Here is a 24,037-nt window from a genome sequence, read left to right as displayed (position 1 = left end):
CTTGTCTGGTGAACTTGAGCCACACCCCTTTGGCCTGTCACAATAATCAATAAATCAATTAATTGTATTCAAATTCAATAATTTCCATTGGCATGGTTTGTTGTTTCTCTTTTCTTTTTTCTCTCTTTCTACCAAAAACTGGGTGAAAGTCATTCCAAAAAGGTCTCTATTAATTATACTTGAGCTAATCTGAAGACTGCATGGAGGGTGGAGGACAGTAGCAGCTGACCTGTGTGCTCCATGTGCCTCAGCATCCACTGACCCACTCTCTGGTTTTACATGGCCAACCAGTTGATGGCTGAGTGGCGGTTTCTTCCACTCATCCACCTCTATTTTGTTATAGTGTAGCTAACAGCTGACTGTGGCATATTTGGTAGTGAGGAAGCCTAAATACTGGACTTATTGTACACATCTCATGCAGTGATGTGCGGATTCATAGCTGGTGAGGCACTGACTTAATCAGAATCGGATTTACAAGTATAGACGTCCTGCATGTTGTTTATACACGGAAATTTCGCACATGCGCACAACGCTGGAGGGCAGAAAAACTATTATTTTACATGCACTGCTGCCGTAAAATAATTCCGTTAACTCAATGAAACTTGGAAATGTAGCTATTATTAATTTTGTACTATGCTCCACTGCAAAGGGAAAAACCAAAGTACAACTCAAAACAACTTCTTTCTCGCTCTCTGTATCGGCCAACCTACAAGCAGACTCGTTGCCATAACAACTGACAACAACGCCACTTTATGTTTCAGGATTCAACACCAAAAAATACTGAAATATTTCCCACACAAAGAACAGAACATTCATTCTGTTTCAGTACTATGTTTTTAGGCTTAATGTTTTTTGTTTTGTTTTGTGTTTTTACTTTGCGTTTACTAATATGCGATAGCTGTGGAAGATTATAGCTACATACCGCTGCTATTAGCTAATCTAACACAGTAGTTTGTGGGTTGTTGCTTTGTTGGTCTTCCTTTAGTTATTTCCTGCTTTGATTGAAAATCCACTTTAGAAAACTGTTTAAGTGTAGAAATATAGTCATCCATGTTGACGTCTGAAGAGAGGAGAAAATAATAAATCTATCGCTGCACTTGACTTTTTTAATGTGTGGCTAGCTCGCTGTCTCTTACTCTGCAAACATGGAGTCACAAGACCAATGTCATGAGCGCCCCCTGCCATGAGGCAAGAAAACGGCCTGCCTCACCTCGAATCTGTTCTCTGCCGTTTATGATCGCTCTTCAGCACACGAAACATTTTACACACACATAGTTGGTGACAAAAAATACTGTACACTATATACATAAGCTAAATTATGGAATATTAGGTCATATATGTTTTTCAAACATTTTATTGGCGACGTACAGACAGGAGGAACATTCTCTGAGTGGCAGTTAAGCGAGAGGTTACGCAATCCAAGGTGAGGCTCAGCTCACTGCTGCCTCACCAACTGCACTTCCGAGCATTTGAATGGGAAATTACGAAAATTCAGTGATTTTTTTTTTTTTTTTTTTTTTTTTTTTTTTTGAAGAAAAAATTATCAAAATTGGTTAAGCTAAATGAAAAATAAATACTTTATAGTTCAAACCACTGGGTGAATATAGCAATATAAATTATCTTCTAAGATATATTCTATCTTGGATCTAAGTCTGCCTCCCCTGATCACATGTCACTGATCTCATGGTACCATGGAGGGCTGTTTTTGAGACACTGTATCGACCATTTTCCTAACTACCTTGTTGTGGGGACTGGATGGTCCTTATGGGGTCAAAGCCTGGGCCCCACAACAAGAGGTGCTTTTTTGGATTAGAGGTTAGGTTAGGACTGAGTTTAGGTCAGACTTAGGCATAAGATAGGCATGTACTGGTAGGTTGGGGTTTAAGGTAAGTGTCAGGCTTAGGCTGTAGAAATGATACAAAGTCAATGCAAAGTCCTTGTGAATATAAAAGGACATGTATATGTGTGTGTGTGTTTTGTGTGTGTGTATGTGATTATCCGTCTCATTTAAATTATGTGGAGGGAGGAGACTTCCTGTCATTCCATTCATGCTCTGAAAGTCAACGCCTGGTCAGCTTATTCAACAGGAGGTCCTCCTGTCTGGCCTTTCCTTTCTCTCCTGTTATGTGCTGCTACCTGAACAGGAAACGGCCCCGAATGGCCACACGATGTCACATCCTGTGCTAAAGACCCAGGACTTCCAGTAGCCTGTTGCCTCAGGGTTAAGAATCTGGTCTCAGTGGAACGTATCCCTCTGTTTGTGCATGTAGCTCTGGAGTTTCCCCTGCTGTTTTCTCATGACATGTATGTAATATGAACAGCAGAGTTATTAGAAAATCCGCATACCTGTCAGAATATATGAAGGATGTTTGTGTTCACCATTGAATGAACTGTTCCTGAACATCAGCTCTGCTGGGACTTGATGAGTGTGGGCTTTATGAAATGTAAAATTCTGAGAAAAATATTCCAGAAATCATAAATTGTGGTAAAAACCCACTTCTTGTTTCAAGTAATTTTTTTATACATTTAAAAATCCTGTTTGGTTCTTTCAGTTTTGGAAAAATACTACTGTGAAAGGGACAAAGTTTAGTTTTCTTTCTGAGAAATGTTCTCCAGGCGACTGCAAAACTAGGAACTTTAGAGTTGAGTAATATTAGCAGCTGTTTAACACAGGACCATGAAACTCCTAGGACACGATCATGAAGTCTTCATCTTGAACATGGATGAAGACTCCATCCATGTCTTCATGGACATGGATGGAGATTTTCATTGAGATCTGAATGAAAATCTGAATGTATGATTTTCATTCAGAGTTTCTGAGTTTTCTTTATTGTTCTATGTTCAGGGTCTATTCCCCTTCACATAGGCTGGATTTCTGATCACAACCTTGAATTAGGGGTTGGCTAAATGAACTCAGTCCATGATATTTTCTGGTAATATTGTGATGACAATAAAAGTGATGGTAAAAGCTTTGTATTACATATTTTTAGCTAGCTGTAGGGCTGTGAGTGCACAGCCTCACAAGCAGAGATGTCACTCCTGAAAAACATTCCCATTTGAAACTTGTATCTTCAGGACACCAGTCACATAAATAAGTGGGATTTGTGTCACTGAGCTGCACAGTAACTGCGTTTTCACCAGTCATTGCAACTTTTCAGAAAATCTGACCAATCACCGTAATGTTTTCTTAACTTTCTTCTTTTTTTACCGATCACTGCAACTTGGCTGGATTTTGACCAATCCCTTTGGCCCCTTCAAAAGTCACTTCCTGTTTGACTGCGTCTCTTGAAAGGCGAACCTGTGAGATGAAAGCTGGTGTGTCACTTTTATTTCAACTTTTACTGCTGGAAAAAGCAAAAACCTTTACTTTTTTTTTCCTTTTGCACTTTGACAACTCCTCAAAGTTGTCAAAGCAAATAAAAGCAAATCAAAGATATGCTTTGATTTGGATTAAGGTGCTATTTCTAGGACATACTTGAAAATGTTACTTGCATTTTAAATATTAACCAAGTTAAAATCCTACCTTTTGGGGGGGAAAGTTATATGCAGTAATTTCAACTTTTTTGTAAGACCGTATTATGGCAAACATAATATGGTTGCAGGGAAATCACAACTTTGACTGCAAATTTTTCAAAGAGGTGCTGCAAAATCTGCACTTTTAGGCTGCAACAATCACAAAAACACATTGTGACATCCTGGAGGGAGGTGTGCTTGAATCCAATGCTGCTAATTGAATCACTGTTCCAAGCTGTAAGGGTTCCAACATATTTACTTTCTCACTGCTGGAACTTTGGCTGAGCCAACAAGTGTAAGTGGGACAGAGCCATTTGATAGTCAAAGTCAATGTTTGGCAGTGATTTCCATGTTGGCAGAGTCTGATCTAGATGTTGGCCACTGCAGCTGGAGCCTGGAGTGCATTTGGTTCCTAGTTGACAGTTTTGTTACTGCATCACTTAAATGACACAAATTGATGCCTTTGCTGATACTGATTTCTACCACTTCAGAGTTTTTCTTGCATATTTTGAATGGAAAGTGGCATTTGTAAATGCAGTGGGGAAAAGGTCACAGCTTACTGTGTTAAACACTCAAAGTTTCCCTTTCATTCACCAAAGGAGCATCTTTACATCACCTGCATGTTACAGAAGAGTGAATCAGTGCAGTCCCTCCCTCATGAGGTAGGATTTTCCTACTTTCCCTTCACCATCCTGCTGAATAGCAAACAGGGCTTTGGGATAAACCCACATGGTTTACACAGCTGCTGGAAATTTCCTTTAAAGGAGGCAAGCTGGCTGCGAAGTGAGCCTCAGTCTGCAGGCAGCTCTCTGAGATGGCTCCTCCTCCTGCAGGACACAGAGTGATGGGAGAAAATCAAAAACGTTCTTCATATAAAAACTGCAAGTAATGAACTGACAGGGGTCAACTGGTCGCATGGAGGACTGTAAAAATTTATCTGCTTCTTAAGCAGTTTTTCTGTTTTATTATTTTTTCTTTCTTAAATATTTCAGATCAACAAACAGATGTTAATATCAAACCCTAAATGATCTTTTCATTTAGGGTTTATAATTGTTAACAAAATATATCCATATTATACTGACCCTACCACAAGAAGTTAACATTTCATAAATTTACTACCTCAGTGTTGGAAGACATCTGGCATTTTTGATACAAAAGTCTGACTTTATAATATCAGTGAATATCTCAGTTGTGGATTCATGCCTCTAATCGTGGAAAATGATCCTTTTTTCACTTTAAATTTTATAACTTTTCACCATCAGAAAATATTAAATCTCTTGTAAAAATATTAAATTAATTTTGATCTTTTTTTTTCTTTTTTCTTTTTTTTTTACATACAGTAGCCCAAATATGCTGTCATCGTATGGATGATCAGAATACCTTTTTTGGCAGCAGTTGATATTGAGTTAGCAGAGTTTCTAGACTCTGATTGGTTCAGATCAGACCAATGGCTGTTTGTTTCCATTGCAGGTAAAACAGTGAGGAGATGTAAAAGATGTCGCGATAAACAATAAATCAATTGCATGATAAATGAAAATGATCAACCTCATTTTAATTTATCTCCTATATCGTTTCTTCCTGCCTCTTTCTACTGATGACACTGGAGGAAACAGGCTTTACTCTGGTTTCCTGACTTCTCCCTTATTTCCTTAGCGTAAGGGAGGAGTGAACTATTGCATCAGGTAGTCATATATGCTCATCTTCTATATCTAAATCTAATGATTATTGAAGGGCAATATGGTTTGCAGACTTTATGATCTGTTTTTTTAAATGTTATTTCCACTTTGTTTTTATGTTGTGTTTAGTTTTTATTCAAGTGTGTCTTTTGTTAACGGAGACTGAGAGTCCATTTCATTTTTGTTTTTGGTTGTTTTGTTAATTTTGTTTACCAGTTCTAGTGTTACACTTTATTTTCAGAAGAAAACTTATTTATTTTTGCCAGGATGTGCTGTCATGACATTATTATGTCATTACCATTACATCAGTTTAAAACGGTCTTCAAACAATATTGTTGTTTATCGCAATAATTTTTGAGACAATTAATTGCTCAGCAAACTTGGTTATCATGACAGGCCGAGTAGGAGCTCAGTAAAACTAACCCCCTCATATCTGTATCAGATGTGACATTTAGTTCATTTTTCTCCAACACAAAATGTCTTTTTTGGTCCTTTATCAGTCCACAGTGTGTAAAGGCATTTTGTTTAGTCATTTTGACTGTTTTATCAACAGCCAGTTGTCATTTCTGAGCCACTCTGCTGGAAGATAAATGTGACTGCCCTTTCTTGAAAGTATTTCTAACTCTGGGCCGGTTAGAGAAAGATTCCTTTGTTTTTGTTTTTTCCCTCATCTTCCCATTTATTTTCAATGTTCATGGGGTGTTGATGGGCTGAGCTGCTGGCAGCTGTGGCTCCTGTTGGCTGCAGACTGACCACTTGTAAAGGTCAGAAGCAGCCTGTTGGCTAACAGGCCAGGCTGCTTTCTGGCTGCTCCTCTGCTCACAGTAGCGCTTTTGTTCAGCAGCTTGCCCTGCGCTCCACCCGGGACGCCCTGCTGAGGCGATTGGCTTACCACCGCCATGCTCTCCAGGTTTTATGTGTCACTGTGTTTTTCTCCACTGCAGCTGTTCCAAAATATTATGGGTCTAACAGATTGTGGGATTGTCTCTGCGGCTGACTCCTCCCTCTCCCTGAGATTCTTTGACTAGATTGCTGAAATGCGAACAGGAAAATAATTTACTCACAGACAGCCCTTCCATCCTGTCTGTCTTTTCCTCGCCTAATGTTATCAGTTGCTTATTTAGGAAGAAGGAGAGGTGGGGGGGTGGAGAAGGGTCATTTCCTGTGTGAATCTGAAACATGTGAAGAATGTCTGGCTGCAGAAGACTGCAGCAGAAATTTAGATGATAAACATCTGCAGACTGTCAGTTTGGCCTGAAGAAGGCGATTAGAAACCCAGTGGAGCATTCTTCTCCTCCCTCCCAACCAAATCAGTCACTCTGTCCTTGTTCTTTGTCTTGCAGGAGAATCTGGCCTGGGGAAGTCCACGCTGATCAACTCGCTCTTTCTCACCGACCTGTACTCCCCAGATTACCCCGGTCCTTCCCACAGGATCAAAAAGACTGTCCAGGTAGAGACACTCATGGAGGGCTGCTGTCCACTTGTATCTGTCTCACCTACTGCAGTATTGTCATTTTTCTGTCTCTCTGGATTTATATTGTCATGATAATGAAACATTTCAGTTTTATTGTAAGAAGCTAAAGCTTAATGAGGTTTGCTTTACTCTGACACTAGACTGCATCAGTGTCCAATTTGGTTGCTATGGTAACAGCAAAGCACCTATCTATGCAACAGACGAGATTGAGGCAATATTTTCCTATAATATTTTCATTATGTTTCTCTAATGTCCTGCAGCCCTACTGGGAAACATAATAATTAATAAGATGAGTCTGATACAGACTGGAAATATTTGCATGTATTCCAGGTTATAATCTGTCTATCATATTGAGTCAGGCTTTCTTCTGCAAAAAGCGTTATTGATTTTGATTTCCCATCGAAGCTTTCCCAACAAAAGTCTGAATATTATTTCTGAACATGAAGTTCTACAAACTGACTGCATTATTAAAGGATAGCTGCTGCTATAAAGAACGAGGAGACGGTTTGTGTAATCTCTGCATAATTATTGTCAGGGCCAGGACCGCAGCCACTTAATCTCATTTGTGGCCATGATTGAAGTCAAAACTTTGGAACTAAACGCACCCAGATGTGTTGTTTGAGCTGCAAAGCATAAGTGTCACATGTGTCTTTTCATTGGGATATGAAATAAATCTATAGCCGAACCAACATGTTTATTGGAAAATGAATAAAATGTTTGTTGCAACAGTTGGAAGCTAACTGTTGGTCTTGATTTTTATTTTTTTTACCATCAGATTATTAGTCAAAACTGGATTCAGATGAGAAGAATATAAATTGACTAACATGGCTGACATGGTTTCACGTTACCATGGAATCTTACACAAATATAAAAAATACAGTTAATATTCATATAAACTTTTAATAAAGGGCAGTTTTTGTTTGACATTACTTGCGATTAAACATTCCCTTTTCAGATCAGTTAGAATTACTAAATGCTTTCCTTTTTTTTATTTGTTTACCACTTCCTTTGGATTCTTGGTTTTTGATAGAATTCCCTTCAAACTGTTTGACTTTGGTCACGTTTACTGGTTTCCTTCCACAAACTTCTCCCAATAGTTTGCTGGAATTTTGTCCCATTCCTCCTGTCACAACAGGTTAGCAGCCCTCACTCCTTCTCACACCAGAGATCAGGACTTTGTGACTTTCATTCTAAAACATGGACTTTACTGTGCATAAGCCCCTCGCTAAGTGATCTGGTGTGATGCTGAGGACGGTGTCCATTTGGACGACCCACTTGGATCCACGCTTTAACTTCCTTGGTGATGCCTTGAGATTATTTTTTTGAGACGATAGTACACTGCACCAGTCCCTTATGCAGCTAAGCATATCTACAACATGATGCTGCCACCCCGTACTTCTCAGTTGGAGTGTTCTCAGGCTGCAAAGATACCCTTTTTTCTTCAGATGTAACAATGGTTGTTATGGCCAAAGCTTTTCATTCTGGTGTCATTAGACTCCAAGGCGTCCAAAATAAACCTATTTGTATCTCAGTGTAGTTGAGAATTTTTTTCATGTAAAGAGCTGAATTAGAACCACCTTTATTTGACTGCAGGACACCACATGAAGTTCTAGGGGCAGCGCTCCATTGCCTGCCATCAAGCTAAATGCAAACTCTGCAGAGCAGAGCCAATCGGTAACTTCAATAATGGCACTACTGCAATGAATGAGACACAACACAAACACCACAGGGCCGTGCTGCACTTCACTGCAGCTTGACTGAACTTACAGATGAACTTGAGGTGTGAGTAGTTTTATTTTCACTCTGTGAATGTAGTTCAGCAGGAAGGTTGTATGAGGCTTTCAACTTAAGGATTCTTAGATTTGGAACCATAGATGAGCTGTACTTGGAGAGGAATTCAGTTCTCCTGATATCTTGGCTGAATAATGATTTTTAAATGATGTCACAGAAGGTCACAGTGTGTTTCATTTGTTGCTTTGAAATGCATGCACAGGTGTGCATCCGGCTAAAGCTACAGTATGTAACTTTTCTTTAAAAAAAAGGAAAAAAAGTTTTTTTTACCTTTGTCCAACTGTCACTATGTCATGACATCAGTAGATAGATAATCTGTGTATAATGAAGGTTTTATGACCTGGTGAGAAAAACCTAGAAGCTGGAAGGTTAAAATCCATATGCTTAGTCTGGTTTAATATTTACTGCCACCTTTCCTGTTGCACCAGATTTTAGTTGGTGATTATTTCAGTTTTAATAGAGAAAGATCAACATTTTCTGACATCAAGCAGTTTAAAGATAAACTGCTTAAAATAAAGGCTCTGCAGCAATGTGTGTTTGTGATGAACTCATACTAGTTCATCACAGAGAAGAACTAGTTTGGCCACTCAGAACATGGTGGATGCAGGAGATATTCTGAAACAATAGTTTGTTTTCATTTTTTATGGACCAGGAATTTTATGAAAAACTTTATCTGATAGCAGTGATATAACATTGCCAGGTTATCTTCTACAGGATAAATGAATGCTGGATGTAGTAGCTGGTTTTGGTTGATGTTTCTCTGCAGATCTTTTGTAATTGAGCCAATTAGAGCCACTGCTGCAGTGATGGTAGATCTGCTCCATGTCAGTGTGTGTTGGGCCTCAAACCAAACGAGCTCCTGCTATGACAAGTATATTCTACTGAAGTGTATTCTACTTCCCTGAGCCAGGAGCTTTGTGTTAGGCCACATGTAGGTCTGGATTACATCCTACTTATTGGCCTCATTTCTCAAAGTGACAAAGATCCTTCATACTTTTATATTTCTCATGACTTCCTTTAAACATCATCTTCAAAACAGTGATGAAAGCAACATCCTCTTCCTGTGCTACACACAAAAAGTATGACAGAAATCTTCATTAGTGAGTTTAACTTGACAGGTTAAAGCCTGAGAAGAAAACAGAATGAACCCCGAAAACTGCTGTATCATCCAACACATGGTTTGTTCAAATTCTCACTCACTGTTTCTGTTTGATTGATGGAAGAAAGATCCTTTCAGAGATTTTAATTCAATTTCTCCCACTTTCTCTGGTATTTATTTAAACGTAAAATGCTGAAGTTGTCCTGATTATGACAAATAAAGGAAGCAACAACGCTTATGAAAGCTGCAAGACTTTCAGTTTTCTGTAGATGATTCTAAAAAAGTTCTGTATTTTCAAGTGAATCTTTATGCGTTGCTTCTGCTTGCGGTGGCAGATGGATCACTAACGGCCCACACCTGTAGCTTGAACTGCAGCTTCCTGCTGAAGGAGAACAAGTGAAGCAGTTGGTGTAAAGAAGGGGGGGACCTCGTCCTGCTCTGTTCATTCGGATCTTCTACTTTACTCTAAATCTCAGCTAATTCCTGGCAACATACTGAGGGTCTCCGTCTATCCTCAACCCACTGCTGCTTCCAATTTGTTTACACCCCTGAGCTCTTAAAGGAGATTTAGGGTGCGTGCGTGCATGTGTTCCCATAGACTTTATGCTACATGATTCACCCCTTGCTTCAGTCCTTGGGTAATTGGGGGCTTTAAGTGAAGCTTACTGGTAGATCACTGAGATGATTACAACAGAGAACAGACAGCTCTTGTTCTTCAGCTCTCCAGGAACCACAGACTGAAGATTTGGACACATTTGTGGTTCCTTTATTTGCAAAGGCTGCCAGAATGTGATGACACTGCTAGGAATGCAGTTTGTCATAATCCAGTTGAGTATGTCTGGGTGTTAGCTGGACGTGAGAAAACCTGGGTGGGTGTCTTTGTAGTTCCTGACTAATTTGAGTGCATGAGGCAGGGACTTGCTGATTAGCCAACAAGCTGCCTGGGGAATGAGGACATTCTTGTTCCACTGAGGCACAGACACGTCCTGGGTTCTAGTTCAGGAACTAGTTCACTGAAGAGTTAGTTTCATTTAGCTCAGGACAAGCATGTACAGGTGTGTCATATAGGGGCGGAATCTTTTACTATCTTACAATTTGATTTTGACTCTTAGGGCAGCAATTTCATTCACAATTAATTTTCGAGTCGAAACAATTATTCATGATGATTTCTGTTTTAATATAAAGGTTTGCAGTCTTTGTTATTTAGTGAAGAATGATACAAATGTACATAATTCTTCATCATAACAGATAAACGTTCAGTATTCATTCCTCTGTGGATAGAGAACGTTCTGCATGGATAGAAAATGGAGGCCGACAAATATTGGATTTGTTTTTTTTTTTTTTAAATCAATTTGACATTTTAAATTAAACATTTTTATTGAAGTAATGAGAATCAGGATTCTTATGTGAATTGATTTATTTATTTTTTTGGTTTTGGCATTCCTCCAGTGTCATAGGTCAGAGTACATTCTGTTCTGTTGGGATGTTAATCATTGGGGATCTGTTCTTAAGTCAGTGTGTACCAGTTGACTGTACTGGATCCTTGGCATTGTGGGAAATTGTTTGATTTGACAATTTGATTTGTCTGTGAAGAAAAGCTGAACATTTTGACATGTCCTGAGCCATTTGTACTCGTATGTAGGTAACAGACTGAACCTGTACACTAAGAGCTCTGACCTAAAACCACATGCTCATGGCCAGCTGTGTGTATTGGTGTCAGGTGTTGGAGGCCCCTCTGAAAGCCACATCATGCTGCCATCTCCTGCAGGACCACAGAGATGCTTTTGGACAACTGAGGACATTTTCATTTCCTTTTCTCACCTTTCAGCTCAGCCCCGCTTGTGTTTTTTCACTCTGCCTCAGCTCCAGTTTTGTTGATCTGCTTTTTCTATAGCTCCTAGCTGTTGATGCTAATTTTAGCTGATTTTGATGTGCCTTTATGAACTAGAACATTAGAAAAAATAGATACATGATTTCAAATCTATTTTCTGACCTTGTGAAAACAATCACTACAAACTGGGCTTTACTTATCCTAGCATCGTATATTAGCCATTAGCATGACTAGCACTAGAAAACCATCAGTCTGTGTGTATTTCCTAGAGAATTGATTCCCTTGTCTCTGCTCTGATAAAATAAAAAGGATAAGACAGAGCAACTTTGCTGAAGGTCTGTTCAGCCTTTCTGTTATCTGCTCCCTCTCTCTCTCTTTGAACCATTGAACCGGATGTGGTAGAAAACACTCTTCTTTAAAAAAACAAAACGAATCAAAAGTCTTTGTGTTTACTTTTACTTCATTTTTAAACATCTTACTGATACTGTAAACTGAAAACTTTTGAGTTTTCAACACTAGAAATATGCTTTGAAGAGTAAAGAAGTATTTGATGAATACATGAATGAATTAGTGGAGTTTTCATTAAACTAAGTGCAACTTCTAATGGATGCCTTGGTTCATTTTTGGAAATTTAATGTTGAATCAAGTCACATATGGTTGAAAAGTAAAGTGTTCATCTTTGTGTAATATTATGAATAAACCGTTTAGATTCAGCCACATGATGATGATAATAATAGCTTCCAGTCTGGGACTCTTTGAAAACCTCCAGTCATAAAAGTGACGGCAGATAACATCAGTAGAACTGAGGCTAGCTTATCTGGGTGCAGGAGGTGCAGAACATGTTTTCACAGGAAGGAAGTAAAGCATTGCTTCAGAACACATGCTGAATGTGCTCCTGTTTCACCAGGACAGTCCTTCTCCCCCTGATGCACCTCAGCAGGAAGGCGGATCTGGTCTCCAGCTTTTTCCCATGAGCTCACTGTTTTTACGGGGCGTGTCTGGGGATTGAGTCAGCCCTGTTGCGCAGTAGATGGAAGTCTGTTTCAAGCTGTCTCCACAACAATCCTACACATTTACACAAAGGTCAACTAGTCAACATCTTCATAAGTCTTTTACTTTGAAACATAATTTATGGTTTGTTTTAAATTAAATACTCATAAATGAATGCAGTTATTTTTTGTTTTCTGCTTTTCAGCCTTCCTGGTGGGAATTTTAAATATGAACTGTTGTTTTTTAATTTAAATTAGCAGTAACACTTTATTTGATGGGGTGTGTATAATACAGACATGTCACTGTCATAAACATGACGCAACACATGTACATGAACTAGTCATGTGCATGAACATAACACTGCTCATGTACATGAACAAGTGTCTGACAGTTGTCATGAAGTGTCATTTGGTAAATAATTACACTTTTAATGCAAAGTTGCTTTAAAAGTTGCATTGAAAGTCCATTAAAGAGCTAACTTTGCATTATTTTGTAAATAATTATACTTAGTTGGCACTTTGTCTAATATAATGAATAAACCATATAGAATCAGCCACGTTGGAGTGAAGGAACATCGTTCTCTTCCTGATAAGAAGTGGCTTTAAGGTGTAGCTCTAAAATGCATCCACTGGTGGGCCGCTTGTTAACTCGATCAGAAGTTTAAAATGCTTTTGCCTCATTTGGGCTTACCAAATAGGAATAGTAATAAACTTCTGGCTTTGAAGTAATGAAAAAGAATTATTTTAATTCTGTTTGGGAACCCAAACTAATTTTCATCATCCTATGTCACCTAATTTGTCTTCTGGATCTGCTCAAAAACAAACAGACTCAAAGAACAGTCTGTCTGAGTCTGAACTTTCAAATGTGCTAATTATTTGTTGTGTATATGTGTATGTCGAAATTTAACTGATTTAACACTGTAAATACCACCATATTTATGTGTATATTGCATATATTTCTTACATTGTTTGCACTCTTGTGGAGCTGGCTTTAATCTCGTTGTACATGTGTACAGTGACAAACATTACATTCTAATTCTGACCGAATGGCTGCATCTCATCTCTCACTCAGAGGTTTCCTGTTGAAAGCAGCATGAGGGAAGCCGAGGTCAGCTTCAGATCTGCTGATTGAATCAAAGTTGATCTGCTGATCACGAGTTGTGTCTCAACCCCACACTGGTCTGCTGATCAAAGCCCACTCTATCCCTCCCCCAACCTTATTGATGCCTTCAGAGGCATCTTTGTTCTCTTGGTTCTTCCTCACCAAACAAACATGATCCGTGCTGCTCTTACTTGTTATGTTGTGGGTTCTTCCATTGCTATATGGGGACTTCCATGCTGTGATTCCTGTTTGTTTTTTCCCCCAATTTTCCTCAGCAAAGTGTTTCTAAATGAGACTATAACCGACACAAACCCCGTTTTCTACATGTGTTCTCATTGATGACAGGTGGAGCAGTCCCAGGTTCTGATAAAGGAAGGAGGGGTCCACCTTCTGCTGACCATCGTCGACACGCCTGGCTTTGGGGACGCCGTAGACAACAGTAACTGGTGAGCTCATCTATATGTTAATGTTGATGGCTGCACAAGTATTCATTTTGCTTAATATTTTCCCCATTTTATCTTTTCCTAGCCACAAACTTTTGTGTATTTTATTTTAATGTTCTGTGATAAAACAACACAACGATGAATATAAATGTGAAATGGAAGAAAAATAATTTGTGGTTTTCAACATCTTTTACTAAAAAACATCTGAAAAAGAGTGTATTGTTGTTTCCATCAATAAAATCCATTGGCAGGAAGAACTGACATCTGCAGTTCAGCAGTAGTCATGTAGAGGGACATGGCAAATAAATGCCTGGTGCTGTGTCTGGTGAAAACACTGCACATTACTGATGCCATATCCATCCCCATGGTGAAATGCGGTGGTGGCAGCATCATCATGGGGGAAAACTTTTCTTCAGCAGAGCAGCTGGTCAGACTTTCTGGAAAATTGGATTTAGCAAATTTTGGAAAGAAACTTTGTAATCAGACAAGGAACTTCAGCTCTCAGCATGACAATGTCAGTAAATATCCCACCATAACTATAATCAGGTAGTAAAGAACAGAATGACCCAGGGTTGAGCTCTACAGGCAGACAGGCTTTCCATCTGAAATGAACTTGTCTTTATAAAAGACCGAGGAAGCAAGTTTATGTTGAAAGCTGCTCGCCCTGTGAAACCTGCTTCTAAACAGTATTCATTCAGGGAGGATGAACAAATACACACAATTTTTTTCAGATTACAATCAGTACAAAAGTTTGGAAACCATGTATCATTTTCCTTCTACTTCACAATCCTTGACTGCTTTGTGCTGGTCTGTCACATGAGATTCCAATAGAATACATACAAGTTTGGTAAGTTTATAGATGTTAGACTGTAGAGCAGAATGTTAGACATCCATCTTTTTTTTTGCTCTGATATTTAACCTTGATTTCTAATCCCCCTCTCCCCTCTCCAGCTGGCAGCCGGTGACAGATTACATCGACAATAAGTTTGAAGACTTCCTCAACTCAGAGTCGCGGGTCAACAGGCGGCTGATGCCGGACAGCAGAGTGCACTGCTGCCTGTACTTCATTGCTCCGTCTGGTCATGGGTGAGTGCTGCTGGGCAGTTTCAGGTTGTGATTGCTAACAGGACGCTCTGTGTGTTTACACTGCCAACCCGGCTGACTGCTGGCCATGCTCAGGCCCGTCCTGCCTGCGGCCTCCTAGCTGGCTAAGCGGCTAGAATAATATTGGTGTAATCTGCCCTGAGCTCACTGACCTGGAGACCTCATTCCTCTCATCTGCTGCTGCTACTGCCAAACTTCCTCACACACACACACGCACACACACACGCACACACCAGGCCACACAGGACTCCTTAACCAGAAGAGGGTTTTGTTTTTGATGCTTGTTGAGCCCTTTGGCCCACAGTGACCCGGTGTGCTGGACTGTGTCCACCTCTGAGGTCTGCCACCATATGGACTGAGGTTATTTGCAGCATCTTCTGCTGAATGGGGAGTCTGGGTTTCTGCTCCTCAGACCATCAGAACAACAGCTGATGGTTTAGGAATATGTCCTAAACATGTTGATAACAATGCTGATTCTGGTTCAGATATTATTGACCTTCTGTTGTAATAAGTTTGTGTGTGTAATGGTCCCAGTCAGGTGCCTGAGTCAGTGCAATTCGTTGTCTGTAGTTCTGGTTCTGTCTTAGACACTCTATGGCAGCAAACTGACAGCTGCACATGGGCTCCTTAAATCTGCCACAGCATACAGATCAACATTGCTTTCTGAATGAACCCAGTATCATGAATTCTTGTCTGTCCTACTAACTGAAACCTTGTGACTTGCTGCTGTCTCTAGGCTGAAGCCGCTAGACATTGAATTCATGAAGCGGTTACATGAAAAAGTCAACGTCATTCCCCTCATCGCCAAAGCTGACACAATGACTCCGGAAGAGTGTCTACAGTTCAAAAAACAGGTGTGTGTTTACAGTCTGCCTGCAGCTGCACTCATCCTCCTCTTCAGTTGTACAGTTTTACTGAGTTCATGTGATCCACTGCCGTTTCTCTTTACTAGTTTCCTTTGAATCATGAAGGCATCCTCAGGCTGTCTCTCCTAACACTAACATTGTTTTATTGTCACTAAAAAGAAACACGTTTAGTGTTCTAAAGGTGTTCTAAACCCAACAAATACACCTTGAACTTATTGATTAAAGACTAGTTTAAATAATTGAATACATTATTACTTCTATGTTTTGGGTCTGCATTTGCCCAAAACAAAACCTGGGAGTACTTACTAGCATAGCGCAGCCAAGAGCAATAGGGAGGATGTGGAAGATCTTACACAAGGGTGATTGATAGCACTTGTTTCTGACCGGTGTGTTTCTGCAGATGGCAGTAGGAGCTCAGAGAGGAGGCAGAGATTACCTGCCTCATGTTCTACTGTCAAGACATAGTGACAGTTTTAGCAAATATGTAAAAAAACAAAAAAGACCTACATCAGAATTACATCCTGCAGCTTTAACAGGAAACGTCTACATCTTCATCATACGCACATATACCTGGATACTGGTGCAACCCACACAGTTTCATGCTCACTACAGAAACCACAACATTTGAATTGTCAGTCACTGTGATTCTAGCTGTGACTTCAGGACATAGAGTTCATAGCTTCCTCTCTATTTCTCTGTTCTGTCATGGTTGATATAATTTTTTGCTCCACCTACTTTTTTTTCCCTTTAAGTCGCTTTTGTCATGTTTTATGTTTTTTTTTTTGTTTTTTTTAATGAATGCCTCATCCAAACTGTCCTGATTATACCGTATTAAAGAAACAGACCTAGTTATTATTTGATAACTGTGGCGGTAGATTATTTTCCCTTTGATGCTGGATTTTCTGTGTGCTCTAATAAATATCTCCAGATCAGTTATTTGTTACATTACAGCTCATATTAATCTGCTTTGTTGCTGATTCATTTTAGTTTAATAAATTAAAATCAATTTATTACACAACATATCTTTATTATGTAACCTCATAGACTACATACAGGTTTGTGTTGTTTAATGACACTGATAACAGCTGCACTAACGCTGCTTTATAGCGTCAGAGTGTCTCGTTAGAGCAACCTGGCTGATGGTCTGACCCCCTGTTGTGTATTGACCCCCTTCAGCTGTAACTATTGATGTTTCTGGGTGTTTATCTCACATCCCACACCCCTCTGTTCCTGTGCTGCATGCAGATCATGAAAGAAATCCATGAGCATAAAATCAAAATCTACGACTTCCCAGAAACGGACAATGAGGAGGAGATGAAGATGATAAGAAAAATTAAGGTCAGCTCCTCCTTGACGCTCCTCTGAGTCTTTTGAAATGGTTTCAGATGCATGTTTGTGATCATGGGCACATGTGTCTCTAGCCATGTAACCGGCGTCCTCTCCCTCCTGTCTGCAGGATCGTTTGCCCCTCGCTGTAGTTGGCAGCAACACAATCATTGAGGTCAACGGGAAGCGGGTCCGGGGCAGGCAGTACCCCTGGGGCGTGGCTGAAGGTGAGAGCTGTTAGCTCATCAATAGCAGCCAATGGGACGTCCCACTATTGAACACCTCACAGTTTCCACGCATGTTGAGCTGCTGACACACTGGAAAATAGAATATTAGAAAAAAGTGTACTTATTTCAGTAGCTTATCACTAAGAGAAACGCATCATGTAGACTATTTCACAAATGCAAAGTCTTATTCTGATGCACATTGTCGACTTCCTAAAATAATGGACTAAAGGCTATTTTGGCAAAGAAATTACCCCGTTTTATTGCCAAAAGATGATTTAGGCACAAAAAAAATCACTTTTGGGAAAAAAAAGACCAAGGCCATTATTTTTGGAAGGTGACTATAATGAAATGTACTGAGTGAGAGAGAGAAAAGAAGAGACAATGTGAATCAAATATATTGAAATGTGTGGTTATATGTGACAGTCATGTGGTGTGAATATTATTGAAATGCATTTTGAATATTGTAAGTTCCCAACATCAGCTTGTTCCGTTTTTGATGACAAGATGACTAACTTGTAGCAAATTAAGGCATATAAAGTTGGCATAACTTCATATGCCTTAACTTTAACCTTTAGAACTACATTTCTGTTTATAGCTCAAGTGAAGAAAAGCTTAATCAGAATAAAAGATTGTTACTCTGAGGCAGGCAGCAGGACAGTCTACAGATTTCATTTGCTGAGAGGATGTGAAAGTCTCACGCTGTTTGACATGACACAGGAAGCTGCCGTGGCTCTGTGGGAAGACCTGTCGAACATCTGCAGCACACAGAGCAGCAGATGACTGAAGCAGTAAACACAAGTTAAACATAAAGAATCTGCTTGGATCAATATGGAAAAACCAAGCTGAAGGACTGAACACAACACGGCCAATTAGACGAGTTGTAGGCGTGCTGCTATGAAACTGGTTTTGGGCGAGGGTTGGCCGTCCTCTGGGAGGGAGATCTGGAATACCAAAAATGTTTTTGGCAACATGTCAGCATAAATATAAAGAGCAGGCGGGAAGAGAGCGAGACGGAGGGCAAGGTCCCTGAGAAGCTATGCAAGTCACTCTACCACAGAGAAACCTCAGAGGACTGTGGTGAGCTTCGCTGTGGAGGAATGCATGGGATGCCACACTGTGGCATGTTGCAGTACTGCAGCAGGCGGGCTAGTTTTTACTTCGCTTAATTCCACACTGAGCTGCTGCCTGGTGCACATTTAGATGTAAAGAATAATGACTTGGTTTTCAAGGAAAAGTCAGAATTTGGGAACATTGTGACGCCTCACTGTTAGCAGCTCTGTTTCAATCATTCCTCTTTTATCTGCAGTTGAAAATGGAGACCACTGTGATTTTACTATTCTCCGTAACATGCTGATAAGGTGAGTGAAAGCCCACATCTCTCTACAGCTTTTACAGCCTAAAGAACAATTTTTACATGCAGGACAGCCAGTTAAATGACATTTAGAGCCACAAATTTTAGATGAATTTCTGAAAAAAAGACAGCTTCTAATTTTAGATGAATGTCTTCTACAGGAAATGTGTTGTCCTTTTGAAAGAACCATTTGATTTCTATTTTTAGGATTTAAAATAACTATCAAATTATAAAGGACTAGAACCTGTTTGTTGTTATATCTAAAATTAAAAATATTTGCTGGTTCTTCTTAAGTTTTTGCTGGAGTTATTAAGAACCATTGTTGCAGGTTGCAGACCCCTGGTTTACATGAACTCACTCGTATGACATTGCAGCTTACCAAACGAAAAGTCCTGTTGATTCATCCCATAAAGGAGGTAACAGATTTCTTCTTGGTTTCAGGACTCATATGCAGGACCTGAAGGATGTCACTAACAACGTCCACTATGAGAACTACCGCAGCAGGAAGCTGGCTGCTGTCACCTATAATGGAGTTGACAACAATAAGAACAAGAGCCAGCTAACCAAGTGAGTTTACCACACCAACCTCCTACAGGTCACATTAGTGAAGAAAAGGCTCCTAGGGTTAGCTTAGCGGCCCAGCTGGAGGTTCTGGGAGCTGATTGCTCCCAGTTTGACCCTGAAGCTCCTTTTAGACCACAGACTGACTAAAGCTTCACTGATTCCTTATCCAAACTAGCCAGCACTAACCCCCACTAACTGGTCATCAGCTGGATTTAATCCAACTCTATCTGAGGCACCATCTGACTGCTAAACCAATAGCTCCAACTGTCACTATTCACCAGCACACTGTCACAAGCTAATGCATGATTTATGGCAGCATGCTAAGTGTCTGTGCGTTTCTTTCTTTCTTTGTTTTTAGACCTGACACACCTGATGGCATGTAAGTTACCTCACTTCTTCACTCCTTTGAGAAAAGGCTCCAGCTTCGCCTCTCTCCTGACTCCTATCTTTTTTTTAACTGCATTACTTTTAGTCTGTTTGCTCTCTATGAAATCTGGGGTTTTTATCAGGGAATGCTAGATCCATACCAGATAGAGGAATTGGGTGAATACAACATGAGATGAACATGAAACCTAACATGCTTCATGTTAGGTTTCATGAAACATGTTTGCTTTCTAAAAGCTGAAGAAACTTAGGCTTCATTCTCACCAGCCATTTAGCCCACTTTAATTCCAACTGCAGTTTGTTTGTCTAGAAAGTCTGGTTCATTTGGGGAGATGTGAATGGAGGTCCTGATCAAACTAAGCCAGGCTTGGTGACTGTTTGCTGTCTGGAACACAGAGATGGATGTCGACAGAAAACCAGGGAGTAAAGACATCAGCAGAAATGTGCTATGAGAAAACATTGTTGTTGCTCATCATTATGAGGTCATTTCCAAGTTCATTTGAAGTTCATTATTCTACAAGGAGAAAGATTATTCAGAAGAGAACATTCAAGACATTTCCAATATTCCCAGTGACAGACATCAGAGAAAACCTAAATCTCCATCTGTCACGCTTCACATGGCAACTAATATTTAAAAATTCATGAACAGACATGTCTGGTTTGGAAGAGGTTTCTGCGACCCAGAGTTGGGACTTGTTGGAACTTTGAGGATAAAGTTCTTATAAAGTTCTTTGGAGACCAAAGTGAATATTTCCGTCTGGAATCAGTAAAATCTTTATAAATGCTAAAACATTCAGCTGTGTAAGCCAGCTGTGAGCTAGCTCTCGGCCTAGCTGGTGAGCGTTTAGAATCAGCAGCTGGGCCAGGTCATGATGACACTTTACTGAATGATAAATTGTCCCAGAAATTATGCTGTTAAACCATATTGTCATTTTTGACCATTTTCAACTAATATAGTTATAATAATGGAATATCAGTGCACACCCTCTGAAAAAAACATCCACTTATAAAATCATTTAACAGTGGAACAAGAGAAAACATTTTAAATATTCAAAATAAATGAACAAAATAACCAAAACATTAGCTAAGATGGATCATTAGTTATTATGTTTCAACAATATTAATCCATTCAGCTTAGGCAGGGAAAACAGGCAAGAAAAAAATAGGAAACTAACCACTTGGTTCTGGGTGTCAAATATTTGCAGCATTAAAGGGAAGCATCTCTTTGAACTCATTATTAATTTATTGTGCTATTAGTTGATTTGTTGCTTATGATGACACAAACAGATCATTTATAATTACCATTGTGCTTCAGATGTATAAATCCCCCTTCAGCTCCCACTGGGCCTTCCAGGCAGACGTTAGAATGCTGAATGTTGTGTTTCTCAGAGATCTGGCTGGAAGTCAGAGGGAGCGTAGTTCATCTGGGTGACTGGCTGGTTTTCAACCACCATGAGAGCCTACCCAATACATCATAATGAATATCAGAGAAATGATATTAGCTTCCATCCCCTCTGCTCAGAAGGAAACAAGAACTCCTCTGTCTGTGTGAAACTCTGGCTTCAGGTTGGTTCTGCTTCTTTTCTGTCAGCTCTCTCTGAAAGCAGTCTGCCATAGAAGGCTTCCAGTGACAACAGTCATTAGAGCTTTCCCTCCTTTTTCTACGTCTGGTGTTGGAAATTGTTCCTCTGAGAGGTGAGGAGCCTGTGAGCGTCTGCTGTGTATGAACTTGTGTCCTTGTCTCCAGGAGTCCTCTAGCTCAGATGGAGGAGGAGCGGCGTGAGCACGTGGCCAAGATGAAGAAGATGGAGCAGGAAATGGAGCAAGTGTTTGACATGAAGGTCAAAGAGAAGATCCAGAAACTCCAAGACTCTGAAGCGGAGGTACATGGCTGGGGCGGGATTAAATCTGTTTGTTTCCCTGAGCAGATCTCAGAATGGATTCTATTGTCTCTGTAGCTCCAGAAGCGTCATGAGCAGATGAAGAAAAACCTGCAAGCTCAGTACAAAGAGCTGGAAGAGAAGCGGCGTCAGTTTGAGGAGGAGGTGAACACCTGGGAGACCCACCAGAGGATCCTGGAGCAGCAGAAGCTAGAACTTAACAGGTAATGGAATGGAATAAATCTTTATTTGCGTTCAACACAGAATATGTCAGAGAGGGAAAAATAATGAGAGAAATAATAATCAAACTTTAAAATCAACAAAAGTTTGCTTTTAAACCTTTATCTAGTTTAAAACATTTTGAATTGGATATGCTTTTCAACATAACCAATTTAGAACAACGTAGGAAGATGCCAAAGCTCATTAACCCTGCACACAGCTGTTAGTCAGACTTAAACTTTATTGTCACTAAACAAAGATGCAACACTAAATTTGGCAGCGAGAAGTTGTTGCCAAAAACTTACTCAAAAACTGTAAGAGTGACTATAAATACATATACATATACAAGTAGGGCTTTGCAATTGATATTGATCATATATTTAATGATACATAGTTATTGATTCATAACAATATGTATCACAAAATACACGACGAATATCAATAGAAAATACATCTGGTAGAAAGTTAAATAATTTCGCTGAAATCAGATCCAGAATCACACAGCATTCTGGGAGATGTGATCTAAAACCTCATCAGGTTTTAGATCAGATGACTGATAAATGTTGAGTTGTAACTCTGCATTTTTGCTCTGGTTTCTGCAGGACCATTGACAAGGGCAAGAAGAAGAAGATCTTTTAATCTTTCTCTGGACTGTTGGTTCTGATCTGCCAAGCTGCCAACCATCTGCTGACCAAACTACTCCCACCTTTTGACCACCTTACTGTGTGACTATCAAGTGAAAGCCAGTGGGCAGCATAGTCTGAGTTTAACCTTAAATAACCCTCATTATCTCTTTTCTGGATCTATTTTGGGGCACACAAATGTACGCAAAGAAGCATGACTGCTATTTTATCTTCCTGATTCAAACAGGCGGAGTTCAGTCATTCTTTGCTCTTTGTTCTTTTGCTTTGGGAATATTTCATGCTGCACAATCTTTTCAAGCCAAACCCAAACAAATGGTCAGCCCACCACTTCCTGTACACTCAGTGTGAGGCTGCAGTTAGCATGAGCCGCTGCTGCTCTAACTAAAACTGTAACCAGGTATAGCAGTGTTTACTCATGATTGTTCATATTTTCTTCCCTTCTGTTCTTTCCTGTTGGCCTGTGTATAGAGACGGTGGTTAATGCAAGTGTTGTAGATGGTGTTGCCCCTGGAAACCAAAAGGACTCCTCAGTGAGCTCATGCAGAGCAGAACCAATCAGGAGAGGGCGTTGTGCAGTCGGTGCTTGGATTTGACTTTTGGAGCTTCTACAGATTTTGCATAAGAATATTTTCCAACAGAAACTTCCTTTGAAAGATGAAGCAGACAGTCTGTCTGTCCTGCTTCAGGTTGACAGTAAACATCAGTTGGACTGCATCTATTTTTTTGTAATGTTATGTTTTAATGTACAAAGTCACAAAATAAAAGTGTGATGGGGAAAATAAAGGATATTCATTGTAAGTCACAACATTTTAAAGTTATAAGAGTTTCATGACAATAACTTTCAGTACAAATAGATTAGTGAGGAAAAAAGGTAGTAGCCATTAGTTAGCCAGCTGATCAGCAGTGTGCAGCAACAGGTGGGGAAAGGGCAGCACTTTGTGCCTCCGGCCTCTTCAGGACACTCGCTCATAAAAGTCACTTTAATCAGAAATTCTGCAGGTTGGAAAGTGTCACTTTTTAAAACGTTGGCTTAAATTAAAACGACTGCCAGCCCAGTGTGCTGATGTAACATATTGAGCTCATTTCACATTAACTTTGTGTTAAAGGTTTGGATGGCTGCAGGATTTTAGCACAAGAGCACAAATTGTTAGTAAATGAAATGCGGTTCTTCTGTCACGGTCCAAGGTTATCTCCAGTGTGTTGGCTTGGTTGAAGGTCGAGGTTTTCTGCACACAAACTCAAACAAACCAAAGAGCCATTTGACAGCAGGAAAACCTTTTGTAGGCTGATCCTCATGTACCTGTAAGGGGGCCCTAATTTAATGCAGTAAAGATGCTTTTTTCACATATTTAATATGTAAAAAGTGTTTAATCCTTTGGATATTTTACCCTTTTGTTGCTTTGAATAAATGTTTTTTTTTTTTTTGACATTTTTTTGTCAAAGGAAAAACTGACTTTTACTAAATTATGAAAAATAAAAATATGAAAGATAAAATAACCTAGTCTGTAGGTTATTGTATCAGTCAGCTGCAACCTTTGGCTGGTCAGCTGACTT

The 24,037-nt window shown here is 39.7% G+C and overlaps 1 protein-coding gene across 3 annotated transcripts in view; it reads left to right on the top strand.

Moving 5' to 3' along the window:
• Positions 1 to 23,266, top strand: part of septin7 (septin-7) — a 30,868-nt gene extending 7,602 nt beyond the window's left edge. For 2 of the 3 annotated variants that reach the window (XM_008421248.3, XM_081612325.1), the window contains 12 exons: positions 6,533 to 6,639; positions 13,821 to 13,921; positions 14,870 to 15,004; positions 15,759 to 15,876; positions 17,134 to 17,226; positions 17,345 to 17,441; positions 18,748 to 18,799; positions 19,234 to 19,359; positions 19,715 to 19,735; positions 21,488 to 21,623; positions 21,699 to 21,844; positions 22,442 to 23,266. In XM_008421248.3, the coding sequence (XP_008419470.1) occupies positions 6,533 to 6,639; positions 13,821 to 13,921; positions 14,870 to 15,004; positions 15,759 to 15,876; positions 17,134 to 17,226; positions 17,345 to 17,441; positions 18,748 to 18,799; positions 19,234 to 19,359; positions 19,715 to 19,735; positions 21,488 to 21,623; positions 21,699 to 21,844; positions 22,442 to 22,478 (1,169 nt within the window). In that variant the 3' untranslated portion in view covers positions 22,479 to 23,266. The remainder of the gene's footprint in view (positions 1 to 6,532; positions 6,640 to 13,820; positions 13,922 to 14,869; positions 15,005 to 15,758; positions 15,877 to 17,133; positions 17,227 to 17,344; positions 17,442 to 18,747; positions 18,800 to 19,233; positions 19,360 to 19,714; positions 19,736 to 21,487; positions 21,624 to 21,698; positions 21,845 to 22,441) is intronic. The other variant, XM_081612326.1, reaches the window with a different exon arrangement.
• The last annotated feature ends 771 nt before the right edge of the window (positions 23,267 to 24,037 follow it).

The sequence above is a fragment of the Poecilia reticulata genome, chromosome 11 (genome assembly GCF_904066995.2).
Source record: "Poecilia reticulata chromosome 11, P_reticulata-male-v2, whole genome shotgun sequence".
In the NCBI taxonomy this organism is placed as follows: Eukaryota; Metazoa; Chordata; class Actinopteri; order Cyprinodontiformes; family Poeciliidae; genus Poecilia; species Poecilia reticulata.
The sequence above is the reverse complement of the archived record's forward strand: the minus strand, read 5'-3'. Positions and strand labels throughout refer to the sequence as shown.